General features: G+C 33.9%; 4 protein-coding genes across 7 annotated transcripts in view; 2 read left to right on the forward strand and 2 right to left on the reverse strand.

Annotated features, from left to right (window-relative positions):
- The window catches only part of LOC129943148 (gamma-aminobutyric acid receptor-associated protein), a 351,335-nt gene extending 332,776 nt beyond the window's left edge, over positions 1-18,559 (forward strand). For 3 of the 4 annotated variants that reach the window (XM_056052402.1, XM_056052401.1, XM_056052403.1), the window contains exons 2-4: positions 12,206-12,302; positions 17,557-17,754; positions 17,817-18,559. In XM_056052402.1, coding sequence (XP_055908377.1) covers positions 12,213-12,302; positions 17,557-17,754; positions 17,817-17,885 — 357 coding nt within the window. In that variant the 5' untranslated portion in view covers positions 12,206-12,212 and the 3' untranslated portion in view covers positions 17,886-18,559. Of the gene's footprint in view, positions 1-12,096; positions 12,303-17,556; positions 17,755-17,816 lie in introns of those variants that run through there. The other variant, XM_056052400.1, reaches the window with a different exon arrangement.
- On the reverse strand, positions 1,251-3,527 carry LOC129943142 (60S ribosomal protein L22). The gene is made up of 3 exons (XM_056052395.1): positions 3,446-3,527; positions 2,543-3,160; positions 1,251-1,595 (listed from the first exon to the last, which is right to left on the reverse strand). The coding sequence occupies exons 1-3, from the start codon at positions 3,455-3,457 to the stop codon at positions 1,329-1,331; spliced, it is 897 nt and encodes a 298-aa protein (XP_055908370.1). The 5' UTR covers positions 3,458-3,527; the 3' UTR covers positions 1,251-1,328.
- Positions 6,382-7,800, forward strand: LOC129943146 (uncharacterized). The gene is made up of 3 exons (XM_056052399.1): positions 6,382-6,392; positions 6,446-6,601; positions 7,577-7,800. The coding sequence occupies exons 1-3, from the start codon at positions 6,383-6,385 to the stop codon at positions 7,798-7,800; spliced, it is 390 nt and encodes a 129-aa protein (XP_055908374.1). The 5' UTR covers position 6,382.
- Positions 7,933-9,351, reverse strand: LOC129943141 (uncharacterized). Its single transcript, XM_056052394.1, has 3 exons — positions 9,067-9,351; positions 8,589-9,008; positions 7,933-8,533 (listed from the first exon to the last, which is right to left on the reverse strand). Exons 1-3 carry the CDS (start codon positions 9,087-9,089, stop codon positions 8,026-8,028), a joined length of 951 nt encoding a protein of 316 aa, XP_055908369.1. The 5' UTR covers positions 9,090-9,351; the 3' UTR covers positions 7,933-8,025.
- Positions 18,560-24,204: the final 5,645 nt, after the last annotated feature.

Here is a 24,204-nt window from a genome sequence, read left to right on the forward strand (position 1 = left end):
ATCCAAGAGGCTTCAGTAAGTTGACGGAGCATAAGCCCAGATATGGGATTTATACTCAAGCTTTGGACGTACATATATAAGTTTTGTAGATAACAGCCACATCAAAAGTGAAATATTTCTTTTATAGCCTGAAGAAACACAAACATCTTGCGGAATTTTTGGTGACATCGCGTATGTGATCGTTCCGCAAGAGGTGGTTGATGACACACATACCGAGAATATCGAGATGTCTCATTGAGGCAAGTGCAATCCATGGATAATGGCAAAGGGGGTATATCTCGCTTTAACGATACAAGTCAGCAAGGTTTTTTATTCCCTATTGTACAATGCTATTTAAGTCGGAATCCAACTGTCCTGTTGAATCCAACTTTTATTTTCACGATTTGAGAAAATAAAAAGGTGTTTGAAGCTTCAAAATTGGCGTGAAGGATGTGTTGTGGTATGAAAAGTTGTCAGTTATTATTGAACAGTTGAGCTTGAGGTCGCTACATCAAAAATAACTGCAACTGGGTGTAAAGGAAAGTATTACTAAATATTGTTTCCTATCACGAATTCAATCGTAATCAGAAACATTTACAAACCCAAAAAGAACTACATGTTACCAAATACTCTCGTAATGGAAAGTCTTATACATACAATTCTGCATTACGGACTTTGTAACACGATATTTTAGGGTTCGTAAGTTTCCGATTATGATGAAATACGTGATTCTAACATTTTACGAAAAGACAAAGAATTCTTAATTTCTGCGATTAAGTTGGCATGGAGCGAAATTTCTTTGGAATATATAAAAAAAAGAAGTACCCGTGGCATGATGGTTAGTGCGTTGGGCTGTCATGCCAGAGACCTTGGTTTCGATCCCTGCCTATGCCATCTAAAGTTTTTTCACGGGTACTGTCTCTTGCGAGGAATTGACAAATTCTCAAAGAGTAATTATTGTCTTGAATTGCGTTTTCTCAAATTAGCCGTTCGGATTCGGTTTTTAACTGTAGGTCCCCTCCATCTCTGACTTTACCTATGCCGTAGACTGACTCAAAAAATTCATTCAAAAGATGGCACAATAACCATCAATATTTGGAAAACATGTACAAAGTATATTCGAAAATGTTTGTGCTATTCCATTTACGCGGAGTGTGTGCAGTTTAACCAAACATTTATTTTCTCCACTGTCCGACCTACAAATTTATGCTAACGCTCCTATCCCCTAAACCTTAACGACCAATCAAAATCTTATGGCCAAAAAAAATGTCTTCTAGTTTTTTGTTATTTATTCATTTTTATAGTTCTTTTTATTATAAAAAAAAATCCCAACTAAATGTACACCCGCCTTACTCTGCGTCTTCTTCGTCATCGTCATTGGAACTTATTCTGAAGTAACGTAGTTCGTACGAGTCCTTCTCATTGGCAACCACACGGATCCAATCACGCAGACTGTTCTTCTTCAAATACTTCTTGGTCAAGTACTTGAGGTAGCGCTTGGCAAAGTGCACATCGGAGTTAACAAAGACTTTCATCTTGTTACGCTCTAGGGTCACATTGTTGCCCAAGTTGTTAACTTTGCCATTGACCTTTAGGCGAGCCTTGATGTACTTTTCCTGAAAAAATAAATAAAAACAAATAAGTGTTAATTTTATGTAAATAAGCAAGTTACACAGAACAAAAGCTTATTTAAGAGAAAAAAATGATTACTGTCTAAAATGGCTTCAGTGCGGAGGTACTTAATGCAATGTCCCCCCAGACAACTCTGGGAAAAACTAGTTAACTTTATGTTGTTTAATAAATTGAGGCATTTCAAAACTTGGAAGTAAATTGAAAGTAATTAGAAACTTGTATGTTCACTGTTAGGCCAATTAGAAAGGTATAATCTAGATGGCTAAAAATGCGAACACTTCTTTCTTCCACTGAGTACACTGTCCCCAAGGCGAGAAGGTCACTCCCTGGAAACAAATCAGTCGTGGATAAAAGCAACTAGCTACACAAATAAGGTTCTAACACCCTTGGAAAGCTCAGTTTAGTTAAGTTGGTACAACTAGAAGGTTTTGCACAAATATAAACCAGATTGGAAGTCATCATTGTAAAAACGAGTTCATTGTATGTCCGGTGTTAGGCCAATTAGAAAGGAGCAATCTAAATGACTAAAAATGCGAACACTTTGTTTTTCCACTGAGTACACTGTCCCCAGGGCGAGAAGTTCACTCCCTGGAAACAAATCAGTCGTGGACCAAGAGCAACTTGATTGCATTCAAAGACGCACCCTCAAAAGTTCAATAAGTGAAGAATACCCTTCGATTAGGAACCATGTTAAGCATACGGAGAACTATTATCCTCTTCCTGTCTCTCAAAAGTCAACAATTATTCGTAGAAATAAAATTGTACATTCACTGTTAGGCCAATTAGAAAGGACAAATCTAGATGGCTAAAAAATTGAACACTTTTTCTTCCACTTCTTATACACTGTCACCTGGATTGAGGAATTCGAATCCAGGAAACCAGTCAATCGTGGATTGGGTGAAGTAGACTATAATAAGATGAATGTACTTACAAAGTCGGCCACATCCATGATGTTGTCCTCGGCAATGTTGGTGCAGTCAATGCCAAAACGGAGGGAGACCTTCTTCTTCTTCAATCCCTTGCCTCGGAGAACTTGCTTCTTGGTGACACGGCCCTTGCCAGTGGCGGCAGCAGCAGCGGCAGCTACTCCTGTCTTCTTGGCGGGCTTGGCGGCAGCAACTGGTTTTGGAGCGGCAGCCTTGTGTGGCTTCTCAACTTTAGGAGCAGCAGCATCAGCGGGCTTCTTGGCTGGTGCGGCAGCAGCTGCAGCTGGAGCAGCAGCTTTAGCGGCTGGCTTTTCAGCAGCTGGCTTCTTAGCATCCTTTGGTGCGTCAGCCTTCTTTGCGTCCTTCTTAGCTGGAGCTGCAGCCTTCTTTGCTGGTTCAGCTGCGGCCTTCTTTGGGGCAGCTTTGGGAGCGGCAGCTGCTGCTGCCTTAACTTCCTTGGCAGCCTCTGGTGCCTTCTTTACGGTCTTGGCAGCGGCTGGTTTTGCTTCAGGGGCCTTCTTTTCAACCTTGCCCTTGGCGGTTTTGTCTCCACCAGCGGCGGCGGGTTTTGGTTTATCAGCGGCAGCCTTGGCGGCTGGCTTTTCACCTTTACTAGTTTTAGCCTGTGGAAAAGAAGTTTAGTGTTATAAACTTTCATATAACAATAGTCGACCGAGATAACGTGAACACTTCTAATACAACATTTTTCAAATCGTAGTAAACATAAAGAATTTTTGTACTCAATTCCCAGCACAAGTTAATCCTATTATATTAACGACATCGGAGGAAGTTTCTTGCAAAAATTGATAAAATCCATTAGCACTTATATTTAGTCGCACGTAATAATTGTTATTTTAAGAATATTCACGTTATTTCTTGGGGAAATAAATAATTTTCAAAAAACTTACTGTAGGTGCCATGTTAAATCGCTAACACCACAATAGAAAAAGAACGTCATCCGGGTTTGGGGAAGTTGACAAGAGGTTCGAGAGTCGAAAATGGAGAATTGTTTGACAGGTTCGAGTATCGCTTGTTTTCGGGTGTGTTCGTTAGCTAATGTCTAGCTAACATCACTTATGTTAAGCTGGACACACACTAGTGTAAAGTAAGTTTCCTGTTTCCAACAACCTTATGTTAAATAGTATTCACATGAGCGCGACCAACGAACGACGAATGAATTACAAAATGTGAGTTTATATACTTTTGAAGACATATTTCCACACAAATTCTTAACAAAACGATAACAATATAGTTTGTATTTGATTTATGATACATACTTTTACTTTACATTATAATGTATTAATAAATTTAAGAAAACAAATTTATTCGTCGCGAAAAAAATTATAGTTTATACGAACTGTCAAACTTTATTCGCGTTCCACATTATCCACACTCGCAACGAATAAAATAATCGCGCGTACTTAACCTAAAAAATTATTCTTGTTTTGGTTTCGGTGGTGTTCGGCTGTGGCTTCATTCGCGACGAATTAAAAACTCTCATGTGAAAGAAACGTCAAAATCGACGAATATTCGTTCATTCGTTGGTCGTTGGTCGTGCTCATGTGAATAGTACTTTATTCTCTAGTAAACAGAAATAATCTTTTTTTTTATTTTTGATAAAAGGGGTGTATAAAAAATCCTCTGTGAAACTTTGAGTTGTTTCCGTAAAAAATATATTGGTTTTTTTTGTAGACCGACTACTAGGCAACTTAAAGTTATTGGGGCGGATTCATTGAGAATTACTAAGGTTGCAATTTTGTAATCTATGGTTTTGAGCTTGTAAATAAACATAGCTTTTATTTTTAGTCAATTTCCCAGCTTTGTTTAGTAGGCTATGTTCTCTTTCAATTATGCTTTAAATGATGACAGGTTAAAGAAAACAAATATTCTTATGTTTCCAAATTGTACATTTTACGTGGTCCTTCCTCCTTTTGAATATCAAAAAATATCAGAACTTTTGAATAAGAGATCAAAGAAAATTTTTGAAAAAAATTATGTTTTAGACGAACAAAAAAGAAAATATAAAACACGAACGATGGAAAAACTGATCTTAACCAGAGAAGATGATAAGAGGAACGATATTATACAAAACCCCCCTAAAAAGTGATTCCAACTATTAAGCTATACTTGCCCCCTTGTAGGTTTGGAGGAACATATTATTTTCAAACACCATCTGGTGTTTCTTTACTTCAAAAAAGAAACTAAGGGCAGATACTATTATAAAGTTTGACCAAATAAACAAAACACACAAATCAATATTTCCTCTGAACCTAGAAGCTAGTGGCGTTAAGGAATAGATAACAACAACTCGGAATTGGCTACAAACAGTCAAACTCTAGAAGTCAATGCCAACAATAGTATGAGAACCAGGGCAGCCAGAAGAAGCAATGCTAAAATGAAGGCTCTAAGAGACATTGGAAGTGTGGTTGAAATTCTGATGAGGAAATGATCGTGGACATGATAAAAGAAGATTTTAAGGCCTTCGAGGACGATTTTCTTCGTGCAAGTGGTTGAGCGATTACCAAAAAAGCTTACAAACAAATCAATCATATTTGACATTAGGCTGTGGTAACATCTATTTAAACACAGCATTTCCTACGTTTACAGTAAGGCCACAGGCTAATCCCTAAAATTAGGTTTTGATTTATTTTTGAACATCGTTAATTCTGGACTTGCTTAGTAAGGCTAGGCGCACACATGCAACTTTTAGTTTCGAAACTGTTTGGTTTCTAAACTGAGCACTATAGACTTATATGGGAGTCCGCACACCTGCAGAAACCATTCTGCCGCCCGTTCGAGCAACTTTTTAGTTTGTGTTTTGATCACCTCGAACCAATTCTTTAGTTTGTGTCACAAGGAATTATAGGTAACTGCGCGGATATTCAACTAAATCGTTCAATAATTGTCTGTAAGTCCAAGAGAAAGAGAAATTTAGTCAAGGTGAATAAATGTTTCCTGTGTATTGGTTTATTTTTTTGATCAATTTTCAAAGCTGTTTATGTGCTCAATGTTTGGGTAACTAACGATCGAACTATTTGGTTTGAAAAAGTTGCATGTGCGCGCCCAGCCCAAAGCACTATTCACATGAGCACAACCAATGACCAACGAATGAACGAATTACATCGATTTTGACATTTTTATCACATGAGAGTTATAAATTCGTTGTAAATGAGCCTCAGCCGAACACCATTCACCACCGAAACCAACAAAAAGAATGATTTTTTTAGATTAAGTACGCTTGATGATTTTATTCGTTGCGAGTGTGGATAATGTGGAACGCTAATAAAGTTTGACAGTTCGTATCAACACCAATTTTTTTCGTGACGAATATATTTGTTTTATTAAATTTATTGATATATGATTTTGAAAAGTTAAAGTGTGCATCATAAATCAAATAAAAGCTATATTGCTATCGTTTTGTAAAGTATTTGTGTGGAAATATGTCTTCAAACGTTGTAAACTCACATTTTTTAATTTATTCGTCGTACGTTGGTCACGCTCATGTGAATGCTGCTTAATGGTGGATTTACATTCGTCTTTATTTGCAGATCTGCGTGCAAAAGGGATATCAAACACTAAAAATGTGTGTGTTTTATAGAGAGAAAAGATGAAAATGCAGACATCTTCACTATAATAAAGTTATAGCAAAGATGAACATGTTCGTCTTTATTATAGCAAGTTTGCTTTCTTTTAATGAAAGTGTGCATGGGCTCAGCAAAATTTCGAGTATCGATGTGATTTCCTATAAATTGTTTTTTTTTTTTTTCGAATGTCAAAACTGAACAAATCGCCATATCATCCGTATTTACTAATTTTCAATTGCAAAAAAATTAAACTAATTGACTATGGACGATGGTAAGTTGTTTTTATTTGATTTATCTAAGGTAAGGTATTCTATTTCATAACAGATTTCACGGACTACGAAGTTCTACATAATTATTATGAGGATGAAGAAGAATTTGCCTCACCAACTCCTTCACCTTTTCCCGAACCAGTTGCCAATTCCTGGGAAGTTTCACAAGTCCAGGAGAAAGACCAGAGATCATTTCCCGAAGAAAAAACAGGTATGCACCAAACTAATTATGTTATTTTTTTTCTGAATCAGTCAGTTTATATTTAACAAAAACATAATCAATGTGAAATTAATTTAAAAAAATATTTGGTCACAATTTCATTGGTCGTCCAGAAGAATTGGGAACAACCTGACCAGACACCAAATCCACTTGTAACCTGCAGCGCAAAAGCAGATAAAATGGTTTGGAATTTTGGTAATAGAAATCTTCAATGTATTAATAACATAACCATTTTCATCAGACATATAAACATAATGTTCATATCTACCCTTGAACTCACCCAGGACAAAATCTATTTGATTAACTATTTATCATTTATTTTATTTCAATTTTTCTCAAATTCTCTAAAAGCACGATTGCTTTGTTTTTATTTCCAAGAACTCTTAATTGAAACAATAAAAAAGTACCCCTCTCTCTGGAATATAAAGGATAAAAATTATCGGAATCGTGTCGAAAGGAACAGTGACTGGACTAAAGTATTGGTTGAAATCGGTAGGTGTTGAGTTGAGTTGCATCCATCATAGTCATTAACATTTAAATAAAAATTTTAGGATTAACTCACAACCATAAGGAATGCACTAGAAAAAGATGGGATTCCATTAAAACTAATTACACCCGTTCAAAAAACATTCCGAGTGGATCAGGGGCGCAAAAAAATACAGGCATGCGATTCTGCTTGCATTCCTTGATGACACTCAAACACCAAGAGCGTATGTTGTGACGATCTATTTGTATTTTGTATTTACTAAAAACTTTACTTTTTTTGATCATAGGACAAAAACTGTAATGAATGAGGGCCGGGTAAACAAGGTGTAAGTTATTAAATCATTATTTTAATTGCCATCATCGTAAGTTTCGAATCGCCACAACAATGTTTGCTTATTGCGCGAAACACTACTGCGAATTGATATTGAATTTCTACCTTTAACTTTGATTGTTTTACAAACTTTTATTTCTATTTTACAGATTCTTCTAATCAAGTTCAACAAAAGCTCCAGTCGGAAGCGATTTCTCTATTAAAAGAGATAAACAAACCTAGAGAAGAAAAGACATACGCAACTCTGACGTGTGAACTTGTGCGACAGGATATGGAGTCCTTGCCGGATTTAGAGCAGCGTGCTTTACGCAAAGAACTCTTTGAACTGGTCGATCGATTCGTTGCCCGAAATCGTGATCGAGGTGCAGACTAGGCGGCATTATTTTATGTTTAAAAAAAGCTTTCTGTGAAAACCATACACATTTATGGATTTAATTTTTTGTACCACAAATGTGTTCCAAGCAATGAAAATTTTGTTTTGTTTTTTTTTTGTTAATTTTATTGAATTGTTAACCCTTTTTTTTTGCATAAAATTAATATTAAATAAAGAGCTCCGGCTCCGAGCTGAGAGCTGAAAATGTTGAAGAACCGCGAGCGTTTATATCCTTTCACATTGCCAGCTGACAGCACCTTCTCCAGCAAAATACTTTGCGAACCTGTTTCGTAGTAGCTTTGCTGCTGTTGCTGAGTTCCCTGTAAGTGGGCGAAGACGTTCCATATTAGTAGGCTCTAATCTCCAACTTCCTCTTGTTTCTCTGCCTTCAATATCCAGATCGATTAAACCAGGTTCGATATACTGGTTCCCCTTGTGGTGCCGTAGCCAGTTATGTAGGCAGACGCAACATTGAACAATTTGTTCAATAAGACTCAAGCCAGCATTAATCGACGTACGGAAAATCCTCCATTTCGCAACAAGAATTCCGAAAGAGTTTTCGATTACTCTTCTGGCTCTGCTCAGACGATAGTTGAAAATTCTTTCTTCCACAGTAAGGTTCCTCTTGCTGTATGGCTTCAACATGTTTTCTGTTAATGTGAAGGCATCGTCGGCTACAATGACGTAGGGAACACATTGAAAATTGTCCGTAACATCTCGGGGTGGCGGAATCCTATTATGATACAAAAATTGTTAAATTGAACTTTGTTTGTAAAGGAAAAAATTACTGTATGGAGTTGGAGTAAAACTTTTTTCCGAACTCAGAGTTCTTAAATATTCCACCATCACTCTGCCTTCCTGCCGCTCCTACGTCACACATCAAGAATGCATAATCGGCATCGCACAATGCCATTAAAACTATTGAGTAGTGTTTCTTGTAGTTAAAAAACTCTGACCCAGAGTGTTGTGGAGACTGAATCATAATATGTTTTCCATCGAGGGCGCCTATGCAATTTGGGAAGTTCCACTTATCTTCGAAGCCCTTTGCTACTCTTAAGAAAGTAGTGTTTTCCAAACTTGGAAAAACCTTTTTCCAAAAAGCTCTAGTGATGACTTCAGTTGTTTCGAAAAGAATATTATGAACGACAGAAGCCGAACACTTGTAACAAATCCCTAAGCTCTGTTGAGATTCCCCAGTTGCCAAATAACTATAGAAAATGAGCAAAGTAAGCATAAGAACTTAAGAACTAATTTAAAGTAACTTACCGAAGAGTAATGACTAAGCGCATTTCCGGACATATAGGTTCTCGTGTGACATATTCCTTTTTTATTTGAGGACCAACAAGAAGCAGAAGTTCTTCCAGCTGTGCAGAAGTAGTCCTCAAATATTTTAAGAACAACAAAGGGTCACTGATAGCCTCAATTTCCCCAAACACTGACACGAATGCACCACTTTCATTTCTTTTGCGAAGGTATGGATGAACCCAAAATCTTTTTTTTTGTTTTTTGGAATCAATTTCGTCTTCTTGAAATAAAAAAGATGTGAGAAGAAGGTTTGATTTCAAATTTTTAAAATTGTTTTTTTTTTTTCAAATTTTTCGCTTTTAAATTAAGAAATAAAATGTCAAAATCAGCTGCGGCAAAAATTATAGGAAGTTATGGAGACGAAAAAGAAACACATAGAGTGTATTCTGTCTCGCTTCGGTGTTCAAAATATAGCTGAGATCTTCTACTTTTCTGCAAATAAAGACGAATGTAAATCCACCATAACAACTAAGCGTTGCACGCAACTTGATTTTAGTTGCTTGAACTCACCTGCTGCGCTATTTTGTTGCGGAAATTGTAGTATTTCGTTTGCCATATAAAAATATAAAAATTAATGTATGAAGTTTTTAAATAATTAACTCCATTCATGAAAGGAAGAGTTTATTGTTTGTCATATTGCAGCTTAATATTTACAAAAACCACAATTTAAGCAATCCCAAAAGTTGCTGCTTTCGTTAGCAATTGCGAGAAACCTTAATTTGCGAAGTGAGTGCCCAGACTTATGGTTGATTTACACGTATCAACATTTGATTTCTCCACAAAATGGATGCTATAAAGAAAAGACCGAAAAGAAGAAGGAGTTGTTCTCGTGTAATTACCACTGCTGTATTCCCCTGTATTATGCAGATGCAGATACTCTTACTTTTGTTGTACTATCATACTAAAAGCTCCACAGTGTACACCGTTAATAAAGGCTCTGTCCAAGGTTGGGTGAAACCACATTTAAGTCCATCATAGTTTCAATGCCTTTGTGCCAGATTATGTGGATTCAATCATAAATAATATGTCTTTGACATTTGACTTTTTAAATCTGGGGATCTGTTTGGATTTTCGGTGAGAAACAATTTCATAAGGAAGATATAGTAATCGAGCCAAGACATGGCTCTAACAAACCAAGTAGTTTTGTCTATATTATGATGCCAGAGATCTTTGGTTTAATCTCTGCCTGTGCCAGTTAATTTTGTTAATGCGAAGATGAAAAGTGCTTTCTTAAATAAGCTGTTTGGATTCGGCATAAAAACTGTAGGCCCTTTTGATTTCTGACAATAATCGCACTCAAGAATGGTTGATAGTTGTAAGTCATTAGGCCCTGGATCTCTCTCTCATTTATGCAATATTACATTTGAGTATTTATTTTTTATTTGTAAATTGTATTTAAATGAAACATGTGTTCGTACAAAATGAAAAATAATCAATAATGAAAAAGAAAAGGATGAAATCAAAGATGGGATCTATGCTGAGCAACGTTGAAGACCAGAATGAGAAGTAAGGTCTTAAATTCTTATTTTGATACAGTCCATACGGAGTCAATACAACATTCTCCAGGACTAATAAGAAATACATTAAAAAGATCAAGCAAAATTTTATTCGTAAACTCAAAAAAAAGACAAGTACAATACAAATTATTTAAAACTATCTGAAAAGAAATTCTGGTGAAATAACAGAGTTCATTTTCAGTTTCAAAATTACGTCATAGTGTTTTGTATTTTGGATATTCTACTCTGCAATCACAGCCATCGAGATTCAAAAAATGATCAAATATACAAAATATTAAAAATTGCTTTCAATACTCGAACAAAATCCCTATCCACAGCAGGATTTCACTTCACCTTCCATTAACAGTTATTCTATTTCGGGTGTTGTATCCATTCCATTATATAAACTTAATAAATTACTTTTTTACTAAACACATCAGGAAAATTGACTATGAATAAGAGCTGTGTTTATTTAATCAACAAGCCTTAAACTATAGATCAAGAAATCACGACTTTAGTAATTCTATATTAATACGCGCCATTGTAACTATACACAACCTCAATGACATGTTTTGAAATATGACTAGCATTTTTGACGATGATGTCTTTAAGACTAAATCGAGCTATTTGATCAATTTAGCTTTACAGCGAGTACAAATTTTAGAAGCTCTAGCTGTAACCAAGGCATGGCTCTTTCGTATTTGGAGAACCGATGAACCTAGTAAGTAAGTAAGTAAGTAACAAAGTCATTTATTATTTCAATAATTGTTTAAGTTTAAATTTATACATGAATTTTAAAGCTATGGCTATGCCGTCAGCCTGGTTGAGAAGAATTATAATTCTTATAAACGGTTTTTTATAGAAAACAGTTATATAGATAAATTTACAAATTAAACATATTCGCTTACTAAAAGCATTCTGTTTATGAAGATAACTTCTAAAAATGTACTTAGTGTTTTCCAGTCGCACGCGCTTAGTATTTTAAGGGTAGCTTGCATTGAAAGAGCGTTTTTACCAAAGAAAAAATGTCGAGACTAGTATTGTTCTATTTGTTTACAAAATTGCTGTACTTCATCCATGTTGTAATACTGTTTTAATGTTATATTACTCTAGAAATTACTTACATTTTGCTTGATCTATTGTCAGGAAATGAAACCCAGAGTTTTCTGCACTTCTTCTCTTGCTATCTCTCTCTCTCTCTGACCACCGGGAAATCTTTCTACTACACTAAAACTTAAACCCTTTATATTATTTATTTGTATTTCATCATCATACAATTCACAGAATTGTATAAGTACACACAGAAAAATCACACTTTAAGAATTGGACAATTGAACCCGATTACAAATGCCAAATGTACTAGGGGTGTAGGATTTCCAATCTCTTTACAAACAATTGAGGCATTACCCTATATTGTTGAATCAAGAACTTCTCGAAACCGAAAAATGTTTCGTTGTGTTTGAGTCGTCTCATCTTCGTTCAAATCGAAATTCATCAGTTTGAAGAAAATTTTACAAAAAACAGAAGTGCGACGTGCGACGAATTAACTAAAACTTGTGATTTTATCAAATATTTATCATAAAGAAAACACCTTTAGAACATTTAAAAAACATGAAATTCCAATATAAAGAAGAACATCCATTCGAGAAGAGACGGGCTGAGGGCGACAAAATCCGCAGAAAATACCCAGACCGAGTTCCAGTGAGTCAAATAATAAAAAAAAAACTTTTTCTTCTCACCATCACCATTTTCTTTGTCTGATTATTTTTTTTTCCTCAATTTTATTGTTTTCAAATGATTCACTTGTTTTGGGAAAAAAGAGAACTTGCTTTAGTGATTTCACAATTTATTAAGATCAAATGTTATTATTAATGTGTAAGATTTATTGCGTCGTAACAAAAGCTAATTTTTTGTATTCCTCTTCGTCAGATAATTTGGATTCCATTTTGCAAGATTTGGTTTTCTTTCTATTTTATTTGTCTATTTCGTGACGTTGGCTCACTCCCTGCTCGACACTTACCCTTTTCCTTCACTTGCTTTGTTTGACGAATAGAAAAATGCAAATTTCCTCAGCTGTTTGTTGCTTAAAAATAATAAAAGAAGAAGTAAGAACGGCAAGGTCAATAATATTGCTGAAAATTTGCCAAAACAAAAACAGAGCTAAAGATTTCTTAAATCATAAATAATGTAGGTGTCTCCTCTTCTACTTTTTGAATTTTTGAAAATAATTAATTTTTAATGAAGCTCAAATGTGTAAGTGTGAAAATGAAATACATACATATACATAGGCGCTGCGTCCAGCGCAGCTGACTTTTGTTGTTGTCTCACACCTGTATTGCATTTGTTGTTTTTCTTGTTTTGTTGTTATTGTTATTTGTTAATTTTGTGTGAGATTGTTTGATAGTGAGAGTGTAGCACAGTTAGGTGCAGTGACGGTCAGAACAATAGAACCATTTCTTGTTTCTTGTTTCAAATATTTAAAGCCTTATCTGTCAATGATACATTTGCCTCAATTTTTCTTTAACGGAGTTCGAATTATTACACACGTTTTCTTTTATTTGATACATACATATTTGTAATAAATAATAATTATCGGAATTTTAGGGCGAGAAAACATTTCTTAGTATTTTAAATTAATTTTCAAATTTTACTTTTTTTATGAGACTTTTCAGCCCTGTTTTATGTTTCACTGTTGCCATACTTGAGTTTTTTTTGGGATTTCATTAAATTATTTTTATAGATTTTTTATGGCTCAAAATCACCAAATAAAAATCAAAAATCAGCAAATAAATAATAACTATAGCAACTATAGCAATTTTAGAGCGAGGAAACATTTATTTCTATTTTTAATTAATTTTCAAAGTTCACTTTTTTACATACAAAACACGCAAAAATGGTTGATTTTGACATTTCTTCCCTGTTTTTTGTTCAATGTTGCCATAGTTGCTTTTTTTTGAGGATTTCTTTAATTTTAGTGCTCAAATGCAAAAAGGACTTTGCATATACCCAAACTCGCACCCACCCCAAATCCTATAGTGATCCCAAGCAGGGGGGTTACATCCCTAGCTGTTAGTACGCCGCGCTATCAATTAAAAAAAATCTTGTTTTGGGCTCAAAAAATACAATACAAAAAAGTAGGGGAAAATATTTTTTTCTATGACTTAAAGTTGTTTCCTCGCCTTAATATTTAAAACATGTTGTATTGAGACCCCTTCCTAACTGTAAAAAAAATCTGAATGAAATTTGTGCTGTGCTAAAAGAACGTCGCCCCATAGAAAATCTACCAACATTCTTCAACTACAAGTCCAAATATAATTGAAAAATTTAAGGTACTCAAACCCTGTCATTACTCAATACACCGTATTTTTTATACAAAATGTAGTTTTAGAGAGGATACTAAAAGATTATTTATTTTTAACTATAAAAATGCAAAAATAGTTTGATCGATAATCGATCAAAAATAATTGTAAGTAAATGCAGCCATTCGGTGTCAAACGTCAGTCGAGGAAGAGAACAATAACAAAGCCGGCTGTCAGAGTATTTATCGTGAAATAAATTATATCTAAATGTTAAGTACCTTTCTATTCATTATTCGTAGAGCGTACATCAATAGTCCGCCATTCCGTGAACGTATTTATTACATTTAATAATTGATGTAATTCTTTTTTACGACTCGAAATAACAAAAAAACCTCAAATATGTTCCTATTGACAAAGTCAAGTCGCATTTAAGATGGCCGCCGTATAATCAAAGGGCGCTCTTATTTGAAATCGTCATTTCGTAAACGGTCATTTCGGGAACGTTCCCGGACATGATTTGACTTATTTTTCTTTTAGAAGATTGTGTACATATGTATTGTTTTCATTATTGCTTTTTTCAAAGCTTAAATTATGTGCTTTGTTTTGTTCTTGTTGATTTTATCAAACTTAGAACAAAGTTTCCGAATTTTTAATTTAATACTATAAAGTATAGAATTCTGTGCGCTGCCCTGTCAAAGTTTATTGAAATACAAATTTTAAAACAGTATAAGCTAAAAGTCATCATTTAAGCTTGCAATTTTGTTTGTCATAAAACCAATTTTGAAATTTGCAACCTTGGTGACTTTGAGCCATATGCTTTAAAAAACTTTATTGAACTAAAGGTAAGTGCTTTTTAAATAAAAAAAAAATGAAGACAAACAAAAAAGTTTCTAGGTCTCCTAGTATTCAAATGCAAACGATATGTGGCATATACGGAACCTCGCATCTACCCCAAAATGGTATAGGCTCCCTAAGCAGGGTGGTTGCGTTTCTCTCTGTTAGCATGACGTACTATTTAATTTTTTTTTAAAAAACCTTGTTTAGACGTGTACAGGGGTGAATTTCGACTACCGTAGTGATAAATCCTGTTCTATTGATACCCCACTTAACTATACAAAAATAATCAGGAGTATACTCGTGCTGTGATAATTTTAAGTCGCTCTATTATAGTTATTATTACTAAAAAGTCTCCCAACACTAGAAAACTCAATAACAACACCCGTGTTTTTTTCGGCATTCTCTAAACAGTATAGTAATTCCCAAGAAAACGCATCAGCAGTAGCCAAATTTTTGTATTTAAAAATTGGTACAACTGAAAGAAGATTTGTCAGAATATGTCGGTGATAGAAGTCGAGTCAACATTTCTGAAGAAAACCTGTGTGAAGGAGTTGATTTTACAGATAATGCAATATGGCGCGGTAGAAACACCAAAAAGATTTATTTAATCTAAACTGAGATAAACCTTTGGTGGAAACATATAGCAAAACTTGATTATCTTTTCTATTGTTTTCTTTTGCAAAAAAAGCCCAATTAGTTCATTTTTATCAACTAAACTAAGTAATATCAACAGTAACAGATTGATTTGTTTCCCCAATGTAAAAAAAACACATGATTCCAAATGCACAACTACTCAACGAACACAGCCATCGAGATACAAATGCAATATCAATCGTACCAACACTTGAGAACGAAATCACAATATCCATTGGAGTCTCGTATAAATGTCAAAAACCCATCCATAGTAAGTTTCTACTTTAACTTTTATCAGTAGTATTCATACTACGGATATTGTTTTTGTTATTCGTGTAAAATCCTACTATACTTTCCATAGATTTTCCAACAAAACACGGGTAATTTAAATTTAACCACCTTATAGTAAATTTTCAGCACTTAAAAGTGGTCCCCTTGTTTTTTACTCGTTTTTTAACATTTTCTATGTATATTCTATTTTTGTATATTCTTAAATAAATACTTTTATTTAAATTATCTTCGTAACTATTCGACATTTTAAAAAGTGCTCATCACTTAGAAAAAAGGCCTTAAAAATTTGAGTGTCTTTATGAGAATCGAACACATAAAAAGAGGTCCCATTGTTTTGTCCGTCACTGTATATTTAATGACAAACAATTCTTTGTTTGTGGATATTTTGTTTTTACATTTTTGTTTTTATCTGTATCGATGCTTACCTGTTTACCTCAACCCCACTTATAATTCAATACACAGAAATAAATTGATAACAAATTTGAATACTTATTTGAACCACTTGTTTGTTTTAATTTGTAATCAAATAAATGTGTGTGTTATCAATGTCTAACTAATTTGTAGTATAGATAACTATGAAAGGGTAGGTAGATAATTAAATTAATAAACAAACAAAGTGTATAATAAAACAATAAAATAAGTTGGGTACTTAATTAAAACAAAACCTTCAGCCATGGAATAAACGCTTATTGTATTCTTTATAATGAGGTACATTCATTTCATTTGAAATAAAATTTGTAGTACTTAATTTAATTTTTGTAATAAACATATGGATGTACATTTGTTAACTAAGTATGTTCAAGCTAGAAACCTGTCTTTAAAAACAAGTTAGCTTCATACATTCTTAAAGAAAACTAATCTGGATTTTTAAGCCAAAATTGCCAAAAAAAAATAAATAAACAGGGTTATCGAAAGCTTTGATAAGAGACTAGCACGAATAACTTGTGAGCATTATTTTTATGTGAACATTTAGTTACCCGCTAGGATTAAAAAAAAAAAACATTTATAATCCCACCAAACTTGGAAGTTTCAATAAAACACAAAACGAATTTTTTGGTTTTAAACTTTTATTTAAATTCTATTTTATTCAGGGACAATGAATTTATTATTATAAGTTTAAAGATGAATTTATTAAAGCTTCTGGTCCCTTACCGTGGGTCGGGCGAAACCATAGGCTTATACGAAGTGATAAGCAAAAAGACATCTCATCGACTGTTACAGGCTTATTTATTACCAACTAATCCGCCCCATTCCAGTATTCTGAAATAAGATCAATACATGATCTAGGGAATGCTGGTGACATAATCGATAAGATATGCGAGTCAGCACATTTATGTTTACAGCGAGTAATTGTTTATGTTGTTCGCTGGGAAGAATTTTTATGTGTTAAAGATTTGTATCAATAGTCATTGACGGAAGTGATTGTTTATATTGGACGGCGCCGATACCTCGATGGCTGTATCCGTCCATCACGTTTAGTGATATTGTAGGTACGGTATTGGTGTATGTCTGTGACATAACTATATATATTAACAATATTTCTTCAAAACCTGCTAAAATAGTTTTTTTTTTCCTACAATCCTTTCAGTATGGATATTATACCTGAAATAGCTTATCCGTTAAACAATAGTGTTTGACTAATTTAGTTCAAAGATAATAAAAAAAACTTAAATCTAACTTGATTTAGTGAGTTCTTGGTAAAAAAATCTGTTTGTATAAGTAAAAGACACTTAAACATATTTCATACATAACATCAAAACGATACCGTTAAGAATTTGTAACGTTTTTGATTACAAATTTGATGCCTTTCTCAACGAGTCTCAGTTTTTGATTGTCGAATAAGAAAATTGAGAAAAACAAATCAATTTCAAAGTTATTTTGTGTTTTATTTTAAGGTTATAGTAGAGAAGGCACCAAAAGCCCGCATTGGTGATTTGGACAAGAAAAAGTATTTAGTCCCATCTGATTTAACAGTAGGACAATTCTACTTTTTAATCCGCAAACGAATTCATCTCCGCCCAGAAGATGCTCTCTTCTTCTTTGTCAACAATGTAATTCCACCAACATCAGCCACAATGGGCTCACTGTACCAGGTTAGTAAGACTATTAAAATATATTTCTCTTTAAATTTAAATTGTTTATGGTTTTATTTTAGGAGCACCATGAAGAAGACTATTTCTTGTACATTGCATACTCTGATGAGAATGTCTATGGCAAAAACTAAGCAAAGACACACATACCCTGGGCTGTCGAAATGATTCAACAAATTACAAAAATTGGATTCTTCAGAAGCACAGCAAAGATGCAAAACTTAAATCTATCAACATAAAAAATAAAATTGGAAAAGATCAACTATATATAAAAAACATAAATATATAATAATTAAAAAGAAAAAAAAAAAAAAAACAACAACAAAATATAGATACAAATATTTAGCTTTATAACTCTCATTTTATTTTTTTTTTTCTTGTTCCATTACAACTTCAATTCCCCTTTTGATCAAAATTTGATTTTAATTTTTGTGTACAATTGGATTTTTATTAAGACTCGGTATCGCCAGAGTTGGCAGATGTTTCGATAGACGCGATCAATGGCAATAAACGTCACTAAATAATGCTTTTTCTTTTATTGATGTGAGAACTTAGCATTTAAGTTCAGTCTTTTTTTTAAATATCATTAATTTACCAACAAAATCGAGAAAAAAAGAAACATCATAGGTTTTAAATGTTTAATATCAAAATAAATAAGTGGCAAGCATATTTAGGAAAAAATGCATTCATATTTATTGTATGACTTTCTTATTATTGTAAAATTAATAGTTATTAACAAAATGTAAAACTGAAAATAAAATATGGACACAAAATGTGTTTAGGATGTTAATCCTAACAAAAAAGTAAAGTTTTTATTGGACATCTAAAATACAAAGCAATTTATTCGTAGTGAATTGGTTCCATAAGTTACTTATTCCAGGGGCCTTACTCTGTAATGCGTTCCCCCCCCAGGTTCGATCCTCAGAGACAAGACACGTTTTTCAATTAATATGAACTAAACAGAGAAACGTATATAATTACTTCCATATAGAACAATCAAGTTGTTCCAGTGTTAAAAACCTACTAAATAAATTGTTTATAAATGAAAGCTAGAGTGGGATCGACTTAGGTGATAAGTATTATCGCATTTTTGCTAGTCTAATTCGATTATCATAAAGTTCGCTCCATCTGTGTAAGGTTAATCAACTCAATTCAGTTTAATAATTTGCAACGAGAATCGTAAATATAAATATTGTTGGTATTCCTCCTTTTTTTAAACTACCAAGATTTGCAGTTCACAGCTGGTCAAAAAAATGGGTGTGAGAAAATTTTTGATATCCACCCTTGACTTTTTGCTGATTAGCAGTTATTTTTAATGCAAGCAATGCAACCTACATTTTTTAAAACAAAAGAGCAGTCTTTATGAGGATGCTAAACTTTTTGCATTTAAGTAATGTAATGCTAAGCAGATAAGTTATTTGTGTTGAAATAACATTCTGTTTGTTCTAGAAGTTGGCCATAAAAATAGGTGCGCTCCAAATAAAATCCAAGCTTCATATAATATTCTTTATTTTATGGTATAAACTCTTGAAGTGGGTTGTTTTTATTTAATTTTATTACCTTCAAACAATAGTTTTTCATTCATTACTGTTTGAATATCGAATGGAAATTAGTTCGTCGATTAAGAGATGAGGGCAAGGCCTAAAAATTTATTGCGGAGGTCCTAGGCAGATCTCAAAATTTAATAACAAATGCACTCAAGCCCAGAGGAATACGCGAAAATAGAGGCCGGCCGAAAAAAACATCAGCTACCACTGACCGCCTCATACTATTTCTAGCTAAATCTAATCCTTTTATTTCGTCAAGGACTATACATAGGTGTTCAAATTGATAATGCGGTCATAGCACACTCGATCTGAAGAAGAAGAACTCGAATATCCCAGGAAGAATCGACGGAAAAGTTCCATTCCTTAGGGCTAGCAATATAAGGTCCAGAAAATATTTGCCTTAAATCATGCTTATTGGAAAGGACCAGAGGGCGTACAAAAATGGAGAAAAATCTTGTGGAGTGATGAAACAAAAGTGCATTTGTATTTATCGGATTCTGGGCTCAATTTAAGGCGACCAAAAGGTAGGAACTACCACCCCCGTTATACACCGAAAACTATTAAACACGCATGAGGGAATATAATGGTGTGGGGCTGTTTTCCCTGGTACGGTGTAGGTCCTATATTCCGTTTGAATAACATCTTAACAAAATACGGATATAGTGATATTTTGGAAGATGTCATGTTACCGTTTTCTGAGGAAAACTTGCCCCTGCGATGACACTTTCACCAAAACAACAATCCCAAACATACCACAGGTCTTGTGGAAGATTGGTTTCGAGAGAAACAAGTATCAGTTGTCCCATGGCCAAGTCAATCACCTGATCTCAATCCTATTGAGAACTTGTGGAATGAGCTTAAGCGTTAGTTAGGGGTCAATATTTCACTAATGGAAACCAATTGTGGGAAGCGGTTCAAAGAGAATGGTATTCCATACACAGCAAACATGCCAAAAGTTAATAGAGTCAATGCCGTGACGACTTTAAAAAGTTGTGGATAATAATGGAGGATACTCGGGTTATTAAAGTAAGTAAAACAAAAATTGTAATCAGATACAGAAATTATTGTTAAAAATTATAATATTACTTATTTAGGAAGACGCACCAATTTTTGTGTCCAAGTGAAAAAACCTCCATCTGCAGTTTTGGGGCTATATTATCTATAATTGTAATGTAATTTAAAGCCTTAAAATGTTTTTTTATTTAATTAATATAAGAGCTTTTGAAATATCTACGTAAAATTAATATTTAACATAAAAAAGGAATACAAAATTAATTAATACAAAAATTAATCATCACACCTATTTTTTTGACCAGCTGTGTATGTATGTAGCTTTTTTTAAGGGTTTTGGAACTGTAATCATTGCAACGAAAGCGCTTTGTAGGGAAGTGGCTATCAAAATCAAATTTGTAGGTTTTGGTTGATTTTTGTATCCCTGATTAACGATTCCGGTTCTGTTTTAGATTAAACTTATAGTCATTAGACTTTTGAAAGATATTTTTATCTGGGATAAAGATAGCATTTGTAGACAAAATTAATTTTGTTTCCTGTCGTACAAACAAAAGAATACTTTTTTAAAGGATTAAGATGTCCTGAATTCGAATCTCGCCTTTAAACTTTTCTATCACATCAGGTTTTGCGTTTTTCAGTTATTTTCTTTAAAATGACGATAAAACGAGGATAGTGCCTCCCGGCGTATACTCACTTTTCTTATCGTAATAATATTTAATAATTTTTGTTTTCTTGTGCATCGAGTATTATTTGTTTGATCACAAGTGTTCTGTGGTTCTAAGTTTGTTTAGTCTTATTTATACTACCTTATATTTCTCTGAATGCTATTAAAGGATATAGCAAAGTATCAAGTTATAATAAGTATTTTGATATCAAATTAATCATGAAAAAACAAAATGTTTGTATTTTGACGTAGTTTTTGCAATGGAAAACAATTCAAGTGGTCTTTAAAATATTGAATTTATGTTATTGTTCATTTTATTAACTTTCCATAGGAAGTTATTGTAATCGGTCTGATTTGTGGAATAGAAAATTTTCACATTTCTCGACGTTTTAAGGTCCCTAGATTCTTAATCAAATATTTTTAGAGAGATGTCTGTGCGTGCGTGTATACGTACTTTCTGGAAGTCTTTTCGTCGTCGATAGCTCAAGAGCCAGTAGAGGTATGGACTTCACATAAATGTTATACAGATAATAATGCATAAAGATGCAAGAAGGGCACTTGAATTAAATTTTATATTATATATACCAAACAAGTATATTTTTGTAAAAAAAATCCCATTAACGTTTTTTTTTATAAATCAAACCAAAAAATCTGGAAAAGAAATAATTGACACGTGGAATATTTTTCGAACAGAACAAGATTTTTTATCTCCAAAACAATTGTTTGCAACTAAGAAAAATATTTTTGAAGTTTCTGGTGAAACTTTGATAAAAATCGAATTGACAGTTTTTTATAAAAAATAAAAACCTAAAAAAAAACATTATTGATTTTCGACTCAAATATCTTTTCAAAAATTTGAGATATTGGGTTCAAACTAGTTTTATATCACAGAAAATATTGTTTTCAACATTCAGTAAGTTAGTTCAACTACTAACTACTAAAATTGTTAAAAATTAGTATTGACTAAAATTGATTCCGAAGTCAAACTATTTCATCATATGCAAAATATTTGATAATTGTTAGTTAATTTCTTAGAATAATTCAATTGACAACTTTTTTTTTAACAAAACGCGAAAACCTACAAACCTTCTAAGCAAGACAAATCGGTAGACGGGATGGAAAGATATCAGTGTGGTCTTTTCTTTCATTCGGATTCGAAAAATAGACCGATTTAATGCGGAAAAGAAAAGAAAATGGCAACAAGGACAGAATATAACATTTTTTTAGTTTTTTGTATAATAATCACACACCCAAGGGGATATTATTACCCTTATTATGCAGAGGCACAGTGTGAGCACTAGGAAGAGGAGAGAGGGTTTAAAAGGAGATGTCGGTTTGAATTTCTGAATATTGCAATGACTAGGAAAGACAGAGTGTGGTAAGGCATTCCACATTCGCGTAGTACGGCAAACGAACGAATCTCTGTATTTGACAATACGGCCGAAGTTGGGCACGAGGGTATACTGATGGGCATTTCTAGAAGCTCGAGTATTACGGTTGAACTGTTTAAGGGAAGGAATGCACCTGGCTATTTCACTAGAGCATAAGCCGTTAAAATAACGATAAAAAAGGGTCAGACAAGAGACCTTACGACAATGTTCAAGCGAAGTAAATGAACTTATGATGATTTTATCATCTATCAATTTAAATCCTCTACGTTCAATACTATCCAAGAGGCTTAAGTAAGTTGCAGGAGCACCAGTCCAGAGATGGGATTTATACTCAAGCTTTGGACGCATATAGGTCTTGTAGATAACAGACACATCAGAAGCGGTGAAATATTTCTTGCATCGCCTAAGGAAACCCAAACACCTTGCGGTATTTTTGGCGACATCGCGTATGTGATCGTTCCACAAGAGGAAGTTGCTGACACACGTACCGAGAATTCAGTCTCGTTGATGCAAGTGCCATCCATGGATAATGGCAATTGGGGTATATCTCGCTTTAAAGATACATGACAGCATTGGATTTTCGAAGCATTAAATTCCACGCGGTTTTTTAATCCTAATTGAACAATGTTGTTTAGGTCGGAATTTAATGAGCTTATCATATTTTGTCGTTGCAGTTCCACTTCCGAAGAAGGGGGGTGTGAATCTGAAAACGAATATGAAAAGCAAGAGTACTATCGTCAGCGAAACAATGTATTGGATTAGATGTTGCAGACAGGAGATCATTAATAAAAATGAAAAAGAGAGTTGGACATAGAAGAGAGCCATGGGGCACACCACCATTTATTTTATGGTTTTCAGACTTGAATCCATCCAATACTACTTGTATTGAACGATCCGAAAGGTATTTACTAATAAAATGAAGCAGTGATTCATGAAAACCGAAAGAACGCATTTTCGATAAGAGAGCCTGATGCCAAACCCTATCGAATGCTTTTGAAATATAAAGTGCAATAATTTTATTTTCTCCGAAACTATGTAAAGATTTGTTTAACTGTTCGGTGAGATAAACCATGAGGTCATGAGGAGGACAAAGCTTACGCAGTGGTTTTGCCAGCGTTGAAGAACACCTCTTCACAACAACAGCGGGGATACCATCCGGACCAGCGGATTTATGTGTGTTTAGATCTCTAAGGACTCTTGCCACAGTACGAGTGCCAAAATAGATTGGTCCCAGAAAATCACTAACGTAGAATTGGCGACGAACTGCCTAGCAAAGAGATTAGCTTTCTCTAAAGAGCTAACAAAAGGAGTTTCATTGACAACGAGCGTAGGAAGCGATGAAGAGGAAGAACTCTTGATGTTTTTTACAAATGACCAAACATTTTGACTGCCTTTAGGACATTTCAATATTTTTTGATCATGTAAAAATTTGGTCTGTAGAATATGGGCGTTGCAGATCTTCCTGGCTTGTTTGAACTTTTGCCGGCTTTCCTCAATACGGTTGGCTTTATAGCAAAGGAAACTTACCTCTTTGGTCCTAATATCCTCTTTACAGCTCTCATCAAACTGCGTTCTCCTTAGGTCTGATACTTTTATCCAGAATATAACATTCTTGCCAGAAATACACAAAACGATTTTAAACTATTGTATGTTGGCTTTTAAATAAAATTCTCTCTTTAGCCCTGAAAATGGTAAATATTCAGTTATAGAAGATCAAAAACATTTTAAGCGATGTCCCAAAATTCGTCTTTATGTTAAGTGGGTGAACCCCCCCTTCCCTTGATTTATGGTGTGCAACCGCCCTTGGTTATCTTAACAAGTTAAAAAAAAAAAACAAACA

This window comes from Eupeodes corollae, chromosome 1 (genome assembly GCF_945859685.1).
Source record: "Eupeodes corollae chromosome 1, idEupCoro1.1, whole genome shotgun sequence".
In the NCBI taxonomy this organism is placed as follows: domain Eukaryota; kingdom Metazoa; phylum Arthropoda; class Insecta; order Diptera; family Syrphidae; genus Eupeodes; species Eupeodes corollae.

What these genes read in the sequence shown, in the direction of transcription:
- LOC129943142 (XM_056052395.1), bottom strand. An exon ending in TCATGGATGTGGCCGACTTT is followed by an intron (nt 1,596 to 2,542) that starts GTAAGTACATTC and finishes TTATTTTTTCAG; the next exon opens with GAAAAGTACATCAAGGCTCG.
- LOC129943146 (XM_056052399.1), top strand. An exon ending in ATTTCCCGAAGAAAAAACAG is followed by an intron (nt 6,602 to 7,576) that starts GTATGCACCAAA and finishes TCTATTTTACAG; the next exon opens with ATTCTTCTAATCAAGTTCAA.
- LOC129943141 (XM_056052394.1), bottom strand. Translation starts at nt 9,089, where the DNA reads ATGCGCTTAGTCATTACTCTTCG. An exon ending in CGCTTAGTCATTACTCTTCG is followed by an intron (nt 9,009 to 9,066) that starts GTAAGTTACTTT and finishes CATTTTCTATAG; the next exon opens with TTATTTGGCAACTGGGGAAT. An exon ending in TTTTACTCCAACTCCATACA is followed by an intron (nt 8,534 to 8,588) that starts GTAATTTTTTCC and finishes GTATCATAATAG; the next exon opens with GATTCCGCCACCCCGAGATG.